This window comes from Eschrichtius robustus, chromosome 12 (genome assembly GCF_028021215.1).
Source record: "Eschrichtius robustus isolate mEscRob2 chromosome 12, mEscRob2.pri, whole genome shotgun sequence".
Lineage (NCBI taxonomy): Eukaryota > Metazoa > Chordata > Mammalia > Artiodactyla > Eschrichtiidae > Eschrichtius > Eschrichtius robustus.
In genome coordinates this window covers 77,170,864-77,185,301 of record NC_090835.1, presented here as the reverse complement: position 1 = coordinate 77,185,301, position 14,438 = coordinate 77,170,864, and the positions used below count along the sequence as shown (strand labels likewise).

The 14,438-nt window shown below is 42.0% G+C and overlaps 1 protein-coding gene across 1 annotated transcript in view; it reads right to left on the bottom strand.

Moving 5' to 3' along the window:
- Positions 1-13,978, bottom strand: part of CDC5L (cell division cycle 5 like) — a 49,295-nt gene extending 35,317 nt beyond the window's left edge. Inside the window, exons 1-6 of the mRNA XM_068558405.1 lie at positions 13,816-13,978; positions 10,384-10,487; positions 8,805-8,966; positions 7,865-7,992; positions 6,313-6,412; positions 575-793 (exon numbers count right to left, since the gene is read on the bottom strand). Of these exons, the coding sequence (XP_068414506.1) occupies positions 575-793; positions 6,313-6,412; positions 7,865-7,992; positions 8,805-8,966; positions 10,384-10,487; positions 13,816-13,860 (758 nt within the window). The 5' untranslated portion in view covers positions 13,861-13,978. The remainder of the gene's footprint in view (positions 1-574; positions 794-6,312; positions 6,413-7,864; positions 7,993-8,804; positions 8,967-10,383; positions 10,488-13,815) is intronic.
- Between the last annotated feature and the right edge of the window lie 460 nt (positions 13,979-14,438).

The window sequence follows — 14,438 nt, the reverse complement described above, 5'->3', positions numbered from 1 at the left end:
CTAATCGCCATTAAGTGAAAAGATTTTAAAATGCATTGGTAATGTTTTTCCTTTTAATTTCATTTTAAGAAAAACAAGAGGGAATTCCCTGGTGGTCCAGTGGTTAGAACTCGGCACTTTCACTGCCGGGGCCCAGGTGTGATCCCTGGTCAGGGAACTAAGATCCCGCAAAGCCTCATGGCGCGGCCAAAAAACCCCAGAAAAACAAGATAAAATTTTCACTAGAAAAAAAACTAAGAAGCAGCAGAACAGATTTTGACAGATTCCTTCAGGCCATTAGTAAAATAACTAACCTCTTCCCAAAGGTACGTAAATGTTAAGACTGTGATTCTGAGTAGACAGTTAACTAAGAGCCAAGCGCTGACATTTCGAGAGCTTCGAACAGTGTTCTGTGCTAAAAACGTTACAGCCAGGGTCACTGGTTTGCTCAGAAAGGTGAATCCATTAAATAAGTACAAGCATTATGTAAACCATGTTGTGCTAAGAAATATCTGGCTCTGACAAGGATAATACTTGGCCCTCCATAAAATTACTACTATACTTTTCCACTTATAAAAACAGAAAGGCAACTTACGATCTCAGCTCCCCATCAAGATCCTGTTGTCTTAACTTTCTGAAATCAGCATCAAGAGCCTGGTAGTTTTCCTCAGAAGTATCATAGAAACCAAGAGCAGGCTTTTTTTCAAATGGGATTTCAGCATTATAATCAACTCCTCTCTTCTTTTTTCTTTTCTTCTGAATTTCTATGCCAGCTGCTCGAAGTTCTCTTCTCTTTTGGAGGGCAGCAAGACGCCTGAAGAAAGAGAACGCAAATCACCTTCAAAATCATACACCATTGGGAAAGGATGGATCAGCCATCAGAGTTAAGAAAACTACCCGGTCACTTGGGGAAGAAATATTTATTTAAATCCCCACCTCACACCGTTCACCAAAATCAATTCCAGTTTTGATTTAAAGGTACACACATACACTAGAGCAAAGAGAAAAGCCAGAAGGAACTATAAGTAAATAGGTATCTAATCTCTGGATGGGAATATACTCACTTAATATAAATTAAATAAAGGGTGAAAAAAACGATCAACAGCTTTGACTTTTAAAATTTATATCCCTGTAGCACCATTTTTTAAAAATCATAAAACAATATTAAAAGGCAAATAATAGGAAAAAATTTTGCACTTAGTATTAAGAATGGTTAGATATAAAGAATCTAAGCAAGTTTTTTAAAAATGTACCCAAGGGAAAGGAAGAACAAAAGGAAATAAACAGTTCACTAAGGAAAAAAATGCAAATAGCTAAAATGACAGAGTGTACTTTAATAATTAAAGAATCACAAATCAAATCAAGTACCATTTTTACATATCTAATCAACAGCATTCAATTTTTGCTTTGTTTTAATGGCAAGGGTGCAAAAAGTGGACAGTCTCTCACAATGGTAATGAGAAAGTACAGTGGTATAGCTTTCCCCAAAGAGAATTTGGAAATACACATTAATACCCCTAACTTTTTTACATTTTTAACCCAGCAACTTCACTCTTCAGCCTTTAGCCTAAGGAAATAAATAGGGACATGTACAAGGCCTTAGCTACAAGACTGGTTACCAAGCACTGTTCAGAAAAGCAGATAAATAGACACAACCTAAACATCCAACAATAAGAAATTAGTTAAAATAATTTATAACATAGCTATAAGACAGGGTATTATACGGCCATCTAAATAACCTTTAAGAAATCTGTAGGGCCTTACCTGGTGGCACAGTGGTTAAGAATCCACCTGCCAATGCAGGGGACACGGGTTCGAGCCCTGGTCCGGGAAGATCCCACAAGCCGCGGAGCAACTAAGCCCGTGTACCACAACTACTGAGCCTGCGCTCTAGAGTCCGCGAGCCACAACTACTGAGCCCACGTGCCACAACTACTGAAGCCCGCACGCCTAGAGCCCGTGCTCTGCAGCAAGAGAAGCCACTGCAATGAGAAGCCCGTGCACTGCAACGAAGAGTAGCCCCCCGCTCACCGCAACTAGAGAAAGCCCACGTGCAGCAACGAAGACCCAACGCAGCCAAAAATAATAAATAAATAAATAGATAGAGAGACAGATAGATAAATAGAAAGAAATCTATAGATAGATAGATAGATAGAAAGAAATCTGTAAATCTACTCTGACATGGAAAGATGCTCAAGACACACTGCTGTTTAAAACAATGTTACACAGTTTACATGTTATGGAGCAACATGTAAAATTATATGCATATCTATCAGTGAATACGTGCATGGGGAGATGTAAAGGGTGTTCACCCGAACAGTAACAGTGATAATCATAGGAGGTTGGAATTTCATTTTTTACTTTTTCCTTTGTGCTTTCCCAAGATGCTATAATGTTAATGATTCAATGATTAGAAAAGCTATTCAGAATATTAAAGAGGAGAAAAATCAAATTATAAAACAGTATATAGGAGCAATTTCACAAACCCACTCCCCAGCAAAACTGACAAAAATTATTAAAAAAAAAAAAAAAGTTAAGTCTCTGGAAGGATCCTAAAGGAGATACAGCAAATGAAGAAACGTTTATTCAAGAAAATCTACAAAAATTTGATAAGAAAAGTGAGAGCCTGTAGTATTCAAATCAAGACCCACTCCCTCTTCTCTTCCCCCGTCCCAGCTCAGGGAGACAGAAACTCCACTCCACACTTGTTGGTGCAGCCAAGAACACAGAGCTCTCTCTCCCCTCCAGCTCCCTGGCTTTCATTCCAGGAGGGGCAGGACAGCAGCATTTCTCATCCTGCCTCCTGGAAGCCACTGCAGAGGCTAAGTTCAGACAAGAGTGACTGAGAAGGAGGGGTTTCCTTCTTCTGCCCAGGGGCTCTACGTTGGGCACAGTGCTACTGAGAATACTGGAGCCCAACGATCCTTGCCTGGGCCTGTGGGATGAGGGTCAGGGTCAGGGTTAGGGGACCTGGGGCTGCTGCCTACCCCCACCCCCGACACTGAACACGCAGCTCCTAAAGTGGGGGTGCCACTCAAAAGACAAGTACATCAGCACCCCTGGATAGAACAGAGAATTCCAAACTCTCCCCAAAGAAACTGACTTCATTTGCAACAGGAAATGGAGATGTTCAGGCCTCAGGGCACTCTCAAAAACAGTGGAAGTCCTGGTGAAAGGCAACTGCGAAGAAACTGACAGATTCTTTGGAGGTGCAGCTAAACTGCAGGCCCACTAGTTTGCCAGAGAGAATCAATCTCTTCCAAAAAGTGGGAGAAGCCCTCCTGGGATGAGAACAACTACCAAACACTGACCTCAGAAACTATCCCTTCAAAGGAGCCGAAGTTTGATTGGAACACTTTGTGGAGCAATTAACGCCTCAAGCCATCCTTGAAAACAATACAGCAATAAGCTGGCAATTAGTAGAGTTTAACAGCTGGGTGTAGCCAGGGAACAAGATGTCAAAGAAAGTCCCCTCAAAACCACCTCATCCCAAGGCGACTGTGGGCACACCCAAGACTGTGTCCCCAAGAGGAGCCACATCAGAAGCTTCACATTTCTAGGTGGGGGATGGGGAGAACAGACTTCACTAAAACAATCCAGCTAGTCACTAAAGGAGTAAGCAAGCAAGTAACAGGAACAAGGAGTGGATGGGGGCAACACAGTACCCAGAACTGCTACAGTATATCATCCAAAGTGTCCAGTTCTTAACAAAAAAAGGTGAGACATGCAAAGAAACAGGAAAGCATGACCCACACCAGAAAATAAGCAGGCAACAGAAACTGCCTGTGAGAGCAACCAGATGTCAGCTTTGACAGACTTCAAAGGAGACATTACAAATATGTTCAAAGAACAAAAGGTAAGCACGATTAAAGAAGGAAGGTAGGATGAAAATGTTCATCAAATAGAGAAAATTAACGAAAAGAAATGATTAAAAAGAACCAAGTGGAAATTCTGGAATTGAAAAGTGTAAAGCTGAAATGAAAACTTCACTAGAACAGATTCGAAGTAAAGAATTAGCCAAGATGAAGACAGATGGATAAAGATTATGCAATCCAAAGAAAAGGGGAAAAAAAAAAGAATGAAGAAATACAAACAGAGCCTCACAGAAAGGTGGAACACCGTTAAGTGCACCAACATATGCACAGTAGGAATATCAAAAGGAAAGAGAAAAAGGAGAATAAAACATTAGAAAAAGGAGAATAAAACATTGACTGAAAATTTCCCAAATTTATTGAAAACCATTAACCTACACATCCAGGAAGCTCAACGAACTGCAAGTAAGATAAACATTAAGAAATGCACAAACAGAAACATTACATTAAAAATGCTGAAAGCCAAAGACAAGGAGAAAATCTTGAAAACAGAGAGAGAAAAACGATTCATCACTTACAAGGGAACCCCAGTAAGATTAAGAGCTAACTTCTCATCTAAACAGTCTATACAGTATGATCTAATTTTATACAAATGTTACTGTATGTGTAGTACACATAAATGTATGTCTATATTGAGAAGAGAAAGGTTTGAAGGCACACATTTCATAAGTAATTTTATTCTTTAAATAAAGACTTCTAACGACATTAGAAAACCTTTACAATATAATGCTAAGTAAATATAACCAAGCTATATAGCATTGTATCGACCATGCCCCAGAAAGAAAATAGTACAATACCAGTATTTTGTAGGAAAAGTGTTATTACTTTTATAATCAATAAAAAGCTTTAAGTTATAAAACAGATCTGTAATTTAACATTTAAAGTACATAGTCCTGCAGTACACTCTGCATACACACCAATCTAGTTAATTATAAGATATATGCACAAGGGCTTCCCTGGTGGCGCAGTGGTTGAGAATCTGCCTGCCAATGCAGGGGACACGGGTTCAAGCCCTGGTCTGGGAGGATCCCACATGCCGCGGAGCAACTGGGCCTGTGAGCCACAGTTGCTGAGCCTGCGCTCCGCAACAGGAGAGGCCACGATGAGGAGTGGCCCCCACTTGCCACAACTAGAGAAAGTCCTCACACAGAAACGAAGACCCAGCGCAGCCATAAATTAATTAATTAATTAATTTTTTTAAAAAATAGTTGTTAAAAAAAAAAAGGATACATGCACAAGTTATAAAGATGTTCTACAAGAACATCTACAAGAAAGTGTAGGGTAAATTTAAATCTGGAAAAATGTATTTGTTAAAGCAAGCAATACCAACCATACTTGGAGATTTTCATATATACACCTGTCATATCCCTGGGCCAATCCACATGGTTAAAAGGCTCAAACAATTTGGTCCCCAAACAACCATGGACAAAAATGGAAAAGTGAATTTTTTTACCTTACTCACATTACTTAACCCTAAATAGTATACGGAACAGAAAGATGACTAAAACTCAGCAGAAAATTTAGAACCTCCTCTTAGCTTCTGTTTACTGTCCCAGGCCAGTCATACTCCCATCATAAGTAACTATTCTGGGCTAGTGGTTGGCCAGCTATGCCAAAAAGCATCCTCTGGCATAGAAGAATCCTCCATCCCAGGATCTGGCACTTCACAGCCATTATTGGGGAAACCATCAACACAATGCTAGTTATTAGGTCAGGAAGTATCAATACTTCCCAGCTTAGGGACCATAAAAGGTAGTTGTGGAGGCTGGGGAGGCTATTCCAATGCCTGAATTCCAAAAGCTAATAAGCTCTTATAAAGTTCAAGTTTTCCCTTTATCCACTTCATCTGGGTTTCTAGGCCATTAGGAATGATGTCAACCATGGATCTGACCAAAAGGGAGGGGAAAGTGGAGAAAACCTTGAGTAGAGGGCAATACTTAATTCCACTCACTTTTTAAATACAAATTTCTATGACAGCCTAAAATGTGGTTCAAGGCTCATTAACTCCCTCCACGTTCAGCTGAGTCTCCTATTTCACAGCCGGTGCCTGCCCAACACTAATCAAGGACAGTAACTATTGGCAGTCACACCACAGTCCCAGAGCCCCGTGTGTCCTCCAGCCATCTGACGCCAAGATGGCTACAACAAATGAAGCTCCCCCATGCTAACAGAACAAATCCAACACCCCAAGACATACATGTATGTCTATACCCGGGCATTACTTCTGCCATGTCTTACAAAACTTTTTTTAAATATGTATTTTTCCTATAACTACTCTTGAAATGGTTAGGAAAATATATATAAGACTTTTCCAAAGTAATGAACTAAGGACTATTAGCAAAATTGGAATTAGACAACTCTAGTTATCATTCACCCAACAGGGTTGATAAATCACACAGTTTTATTGGGCCTAAGGATGCACAGACTAATTTGTTCAACTATAGATGGAAAACAACCATACCTTGCTTCTTCCAACTGTTTCTCCCTCGCTTTCCTCTTGGCTTTCTTTCCCTGAGTATTAGCCAGGCGGGCTCTAGCTTCAGAAAGCATCTCCAATTCATCTGCAAAAATAAAGAGAACAAAAACTAACTTCTCCAACAGAAGCAAGGTGAGAGACATACCCTAGTGCTTAAGATGAGAAAACCCATCAATATAATCATTTTATGGTGCAGCATAAAGGAAATAGCTTGGGTTTTGAAGTCAGAGAAACCTAAGTTAAAAATCATGCCCACCACTGGATAGTTATGTGACTCTGGATAGTAACGTTTCACCATTTATAAAATGGGAATAACAATTCCTACTTCACAGGGATGTTGAGAAGAACTAAGGAAAAAGAAATAGGTAAAGCATCTAGCAAATACTCATTAAACAGTGGCTATAATTATCATATCCTTCATTATCATCAACTATCTGGCACAGCACAAATTGTGAAATATTGTAAAAACTACTGTTTAATTATAAGGGGACTGACAATCTTCATTATCATTTTTCCTTCATTTTTTTCCTCAGAACTATTTCTCTCCTCCAGTACATTTTCCATAGCTCCCCAGAGTAAAACAAATTTCATTACTGATACCTTAGAGCAATTCCTACACAAGGGTGTCCAATGAAATCACAAGGGAACTTTAAAAAACAAAAAACAAAAAAACCCTCAGATTCCAGGATTACCCTCCATTCCCCCCGCCAATTTACTGACGCAGACCTCCTGGGGAAGCCCTGGTACCTTTATTTTTTAAAGTTCGCCATGTGACAGTGATGCAGCCAGCCTAGCCACAGTCTGCCTTTGGGAACAACTACCTTCAAACTTTTAAATTAAAAACTCAACAAATATTCACTGAGTGCTTCACGACAACCCTGTGAAGTAAGATAGATATTATTACTCTCCATCTGACAGGAAAGAGAACCAAAGTTCAGAGAGATTATATGACTCATGTAAAGTCAAATAGCTAATAAGTGGCAGACATGGCACTAAACTAGATTAAAATCTAGTTCCTCTGATTCCTGATTCAGTGTCTCAAAAAGGCATCGTAAGTCTCCCTCATGGTATTGTAGTGTTGCCCTTTCAAGAAGATCAAACTTCCTGTCTGAAGTCAAAAAAGTAGTTAATAGGAGCACTGGATCCCCAAATCCTGACTTGTTGCCTCTCTCCTCGGAATAGGAATGAGAACACAGAATCCTAAAGAGCCTACCTCTAGCCACCAGGAAATGTCCAGTAATATCACACTGCTTAACTTACTAAATGAATTGAAACATCAAAAGATAAAGGGACATTATCCAAAAAGAGCAATTACTCTACGATAGAAGGTTGGACACACTTGGAAAGATACTTAGAGTAAAATTACTCTACGATAGAAGGTTGGACACACTTGGAAAGATACTTAGAGTAACAACTACAGACAGAACCGCAATTCGAAAAAGTCAGAGGAGTTTAGATAAGAACGAAGAGAGTTAAAAGAAGGCCTGAGAAGTCTATGGTTACCAAAGAAATAAATTCCTCACAAAAATACACTTACCCTCATCCATATCAATCGGATCAGGCCGTGCTGGTTTTGTTTCTGGATTTGGATCTATTTCTCCAGGTTTAAGTTTTCGTGGATCATCTGTTGTTTCCTCTTCGTTGTCTCTCTGGGCAGCTTTATCCCTAGGAATGAGCCCAGAGTAATCAGTCACACTACCACCCGTTTAGTCTTAGAAATACCAGGTTCCCTAGTGCTGGCACCCTTTTCTTTGAAAAACCCAACGGATGGGCATTAACAAAAATGAAGCATTTCTACTATTGCTTCACCTGAAAGAGATGGTTTTAAATTTCTCTCTAATTTCAGTGTTTCCATTCACCATGAAACAGGATCCAAGCAGCTCCCTAAATCACAAATGCAGCAGAGCCACACAAAAAAGCTTTTAGTGAAGAACCAAGATGTTCCAATGGTTAACTCTCAGCAGTATGACTATGGGTGATTTTTATTTGCTTTTTCACTATTTTTTTCCCAGATTTTCTATGATGAACATGTATGATTTGTATAATTTTTTTTTTAATATTTACTTATTTATTTGACTGCGCTGGGTCTTAGTTGGGGCACGCAGAAATCTTCGTTGCAGCATGCGGGATCTTTCAGTTGCAGCATGTGGGCTCTCAATTGCAACATGCAGGATCTAGTTCCCTGACCAGGGATCAAACCCAGGCCCCCTACACTGGGAGCGTGGCGTCTTAACCGCTGGACCACCAGGGAAGTCCCTGTATAATATTTTTTAAATATTCCTTTAAAAAGTATGTAACAGGAGACATAATCTTGATCAACCACACGAGACTTGGAATGTACAATCCAATAGCTTTAGCTCCTCTGGCTTTATTCAGATCTGTAACTAATGTTTAAGGACAGAAAATGCTAAAAGTGTATTCAGCCTCATTCAGAAGATATACACACATTTTAACACTGCTTTTGGAGATTCACTTACAGAAGAAATTCATAGTGTTCCAAACACTGGGCAGCTGTTCTTCCAATGATTGGAGCAATGGTCCTCCACTGAGTTGGCATCAACTTGGCCAAGTGCAAGAGTTTTTCTTCTTCTTCTCTGGACCATTCTGTTTTCTTAATGCTGGGATCCAGCCACTCATACCTATTAAAAAGACATCATTTTATACCTTAATCAGTCACCCAGCATGAATATCCTCCTTATGTAATAGACATACTGGCTTCTAGTATCTGAAAAATGCAAGCTAACTCTCATCCTTCAATCACAAAAGCTGTTTTTTTTTTTACAACAGAATATTCCCTATTTGGTTAAACTTACCCCATTCCAAATACCCTATCTCACTAAATTCTACTGTATTTTAATTATGCAAGGTTAGTAATGTTTAAGAAAGGTAACATGACTGAAATATGATCATATGCCTTCCTTCTCAACTACCAATTGTTTTCATTCATCTTACACTTTATTAGACATTTTGCATTTATAAATAAGACAAAAACCACCTCATATTTTCATAGTGTTTCTAGTTTTCATAGTACTTTCTGGTGCTTTGATTTGATTCTTACAACACCTTGGCTTACTTCTTTAAGCATTTGACTTACACTCACTAAATGCTTTTCAAAATTGTATTTGTTTGGTGAGTTTTTTAATTTAAGTAAAACTACTATGTCAGCTCTGTCTTTCCTCATGCTCCACCTGACCCACCTTTCCACATCCAGTCTACTTAGCTGGATGAGAGGCCTGCAAACAATATATAAGCCTTACCAAACACAGCGGTAGGAGCTTAGCTCCACTAACAGAAGCAGAAATCAGAACCACTTATGCAGGCTGAGGACCATCTTCCTCTTTGTGGGCCAATCTCTACATTCTGATCCTTTCCCCTACCCAGGTGTCCAGGAAATTAGGTCACTCTTATACAATCCAAAATATGATCCTAGTACCACATGGGTCAGGGCTGGGGCCAGATCACTCATGCCAAAAATACATGTAAAAAACTTAATATGTCCACTACCCTGTGACTTCAAAGGGGACACCACAGATGTAATGTTGGGTTATGTTATATTCTGGGGAAGCAAATATACAATGTTTCAACCATTCATGAGGCAACTCAACTACTGTAAGCTAGCCTAGAAAATTAACCATTATTTATCATTTATTTCTTTGGGAAAGTAAGTTCTAAAACAATCCACTTATAAACTTTTGGAATACAATCCATTTATAAGCTAGGGCCCATCTGTACCTAAAAGTAGTTTTATTTCATGCTTCACAAAGCACCCTCAAACAACATTAACTCATTTGAGCCTCACATCTCCATCAGTTAGGGCCAAGTATTATCCCCAGTTGGGAGAAAATAGTGGCAGGAAAGAGGGGCTAGAAAATGGCTTGCCTAAGATCACATAGGAAGCAAATGACGGCTAATTCTTAAATCTAAGTTCCCATCTCCCACTCCATACCTTCTGTTATATCACAATGCCTGCTTTCTTTGGTAAGGTTCAAAGAAATGACATTTTCCTCATCATAATTAAGGTCGTTTTGTGTTTTCCACTCATTAACTGGTACATACCATCTGGCTTTGCACTGCTTTGCTGATTTTCTATGCAGCAGTGAGGCAATCCTAGACCACTGGTTTTTCCCATATTTCATTACCGCTGCCTTCAGAATTTCATCCTGTAAATTGTTGAAGAAAAACAGTGTATTCAATCACAAAACTCCAAGTGAGAAAAGACAAAATTAAAATTAACTCTAACAGAGTTGTGCTATGGAGAATTAGAGATATCAACACACACATATATCCTAGATTTAAGAAGAAAGTACAAAACTTCATTACAATAATAAAAAAACAGCAAGCCAGAATCAGTGAAATGCAATAAATTAAGAACTGCCTTAGAGGGACTTCCCCAGTGGCGCAGTGGTAAGGAATCCGCCTGCCAATGCAGGGGACACGGGTTCGAGCCCTGGTCTGGGAAGATCCCACATGCCATGGAGCAACTAAGCCCGTGCACCACAACTACTGAGCCTGCGAGCCACAACTACTGAGCCCGTGTGCCGCAACTACTGAAGCCCGTGCGCCTAGAGCCCGTGCTCTGCAACAAGAGAAGCCACCACAATGAGAAGCCCGTGCAATGCAATGAAGAGCAGCCCCCGCTCGCCGCAGCTAGAGAAAGCCTGCGCACAGCAACGAAGACCCAATGCAGCCAAAATAAATAAATAAAATTAATTAATTAAAAAAAAAAGAACTCCCTTAGAAGGACATCCTACCCTCCCTTACACACAACCCCTTCCCTATCCCGTCCAATAATTGGGAGTGGGTACAGTGTGTGGCTGTTACTCTCTTCAAAAAAATATGGCTCATTCATTCATTCACTCAAAAAACATTCCCTGAATACCAACCTTGTACCAGGTCTTGTGTACTTAGGGAAAGAGAATCAAAGAGCACATATCCAGCCCTCAAGAAGCAAGTCAAGACTCAGGTGAGGGCTTCCCCGGTGGCGCAGTGGTTGAGAATCCGCCTGCCAATGCAGGGGACACGGGTTCGATCCCTGGTCCAGGAAGATCCCACATGCCGCGGAGCAACTAAGCTCGTGTGCCACAACTACTGAGCCTGTGCTCTAGAGCCCGTGAGCCACAACTACTGAAGCCCACGTGCCACAACTACTGAAGCCCGCGCGCCTAGAGCCCGTGCTCCAAGAGCCCGTGCTCCACAATGAGAGAAGCCACTGCAATGAGAAAGCTCGTGCACCTCAACGAAGAGTAGCCCCCGCTTGCCGCAACTAGAGAAAGCCCGCACACAGCAACGAAGACCCAACACAGCCAAAAATAAATAAATAAAATTAAATTTAAAAAAAAAAAAAAAAGACTGAGGTGAATCCAATCTCTAACCCAGGCTTCCTGCCTCCAGCTTACGAACAGCATTTTCTCTTCAGTCCCATAACCCCAACTCTGACCCAAGAATCCACATCTCAGGTCTAACCTAAGAATTAAGTATTTCCCCCTAACTCACCAGTCAACTCTGTCTCCAGACTCCCCCAGTCTCTAGATACTATTTCACCAGGGCACCCATTCCAATATGGAATTCACCAATCCCAGGAGAGGCCGGCAAGCTAAATCACAGACACCAGGGATATTAGAAGAATGCACTTGGCGCATTTTACTTTTAGGCTTTTTTCCACATTGAACTTGAGCTACATGCCTCATACATAAGCCACTCCACACCACTCCACACCCCTATCATCAGAGACTCAAAGACTGTGGGGCTTGGGCCACATCATAGGAATCCTGCTGTTACTTGATTTTTGTACACCTGTCTCTCCCACAGAAGTCGTCTCTTCTCCAACTTAGGTTGGTTCCCTCTGTGCAAGCTGAGGCAAGGTTCTCACTGACTTTATGTGTAACTTTGCTGCAGTACTGCTATACTTAATCACATCTTCAAGGAAGTATATACAACAGTTATCTACCCTACTAGATCCATTCAGCAAAATTTCCCAAGCAAATTTTGTTTGGTACTGTCCTAGGTTCTAAAGATACCAAGATCTGGTCCTGCCCTCTTGCAGTGCTGTCTACTGGGGAAAAGAAACAGCAACTAGCACTTACTAAAAGATTACTATGTGACAGACCCTGTTCTAAATGTTCCAAATGTAGTGACTCATTTAGTCCCCAAGACAGGTAGGTATTTATCATCATCCCCATTAGAAAACTGAGGCTCTGAGAGGTTAAGAAACCCTCCCAGCATCACACAGAAGGATGTGATGCTTGCAAGAAGACAAAGCAAACTATAACAAGTGGATGAAAGAGTTGTCATAGGACCACTGGGAGTGCAACTACTTTTTACAGGATGAATAGGCAAAAATTCCAGAGGAGTTTCTGGACTTGTTTTTTTTTTTTTTTAATTTATTTATTTTTGGCTGTGTTGGGTCTTCGTTTCTGTGCGAGGGCCTTCTCTAGTTGCGGCAAGTGGGGGCCACTCTTCATCGGGTGCGCGGGCCTCTTCGCTATCGCGGCCTCTCTTGTTGCGGAGCACAGGCTCCAGACGCGCAGGCTCAGCTATTGTGGCTCACGGGCCTAGTCGCTCCGCGGCATGTGGGATCTTCCCAGACCAGGGCTCGAACCCGTGTCCCCTGCATTGGCAGGCAGATTCTCAACCACTGCGCCACCAGGGAAGCCCTCTGGACTGGTTTTTGAAGGAAGGTCAGAAAGATGCCAAGCAGTAGGAGGATATTTCAAGAAGGCATAAGATGTTAAAAGAAACAGAGCATGAAAAAATATGGTGTTCTCGGGAAACTGACAAATTCAGTGCACTATTAACACCAACTCCACTAAAACCTCGTTTCTATTTTACTCATTCTCTACTGTTCTCTGGCTCACCAATGGCATGATCCACTACATTTCTGGAAGCAAAGAGACTACTGTAGGCCTATCTGGCTTCTATCCAAGCTGAAGCGGAATGACAGGAAGACACAGGCCTTGGGATCTGACGGGAGGGCGGACAAGTTATGCCTTGATAACAGATGACCGCAGGGATGCGGGCATAAACGGGCACTTTGAACCTGGCACTCAAACTGCTTCCCGTCTGCAAGGAAGTCAAGAAAAAAACAAAGTTGTCGCCACAGCACTTCTTCATTTTTGAATATCAGAGAGAGGCACGATGCCTGGGCTGAGGAACGAGGGTGCCCCAAAGACCGACTCTAGCGGTTATCCTAGCTCTCCCTCCACACTGTGAGTTCCACCAGGGCAGAGGGCGCGTCCTCAATTCAACAAATGTTCACTGAGGGCCTAACGAGTGCCCGGCAGGTAATCAAGTGGTTAAATCACAGTCCCCGTCCTTGAGGTGCTCAGATAACATGGGACCGGGCACAAGGTAAAGGCCCCGAGGGTCGGCCCCACACCGCCCCCCACGCAGACCCCGCAGGCAACCTCCCCGCCTCCCCGACCTCCGGGCGCCTGCGCACCAGCAGCCGGAGGGGCGGAGGGCAGCGGACGGCGGGAAAAGGGGACTTACCTCAGTATTCCTCCACACGCCCCCCTTTATCATAATTCGAGGCATCTTGGCGGCGGGGTGTCTCGGCAAGCGGCCGAGTGAAGCTTCTGAGAAGTAGTAACGGCGCTACGGCCACGGCACCCAAAGCCGTCACTTCCTCCGAGCGCAACCTTCTGCCTTGAAGAGCTCTGCGCAGGCGCAAGGCGGGGTTGGGGGGGTGGGGAGAAGCATGAGTAGCAAGTCTCGCGAGAACTCGAGTGACTGAAAGGAAATAAGTGCTTTGTTGTTAAAGCTCTACTCTAAGAAGACTGACAGAAAATCATCAAACCACTCTAAGCCAAAGCGCCCTACGCCGCACGCATGCCCAAAATAGATTGGAAGAAGCCATGGCTCTCGCGAGATATCGGCGGTGGCTCTTGGCAGAGAATGTAGTGCTGCGGTTGGTTGTGACGTCACCTAGTGGCAGAGAATAGGAACGTGACGCGTGTAGAGTTTAAGCCCAGCTGGTCTAAAAAGAACTTTGTCAATTTATTAATTTAGCACTTTATTAGGCATTTAACTGATAGGAATTTATTCACAGAATACTCAGGAAAAGGCAACAGCTTATTTAAGCCTAAATTTCCTAACCTGGAGGTAATAATAGT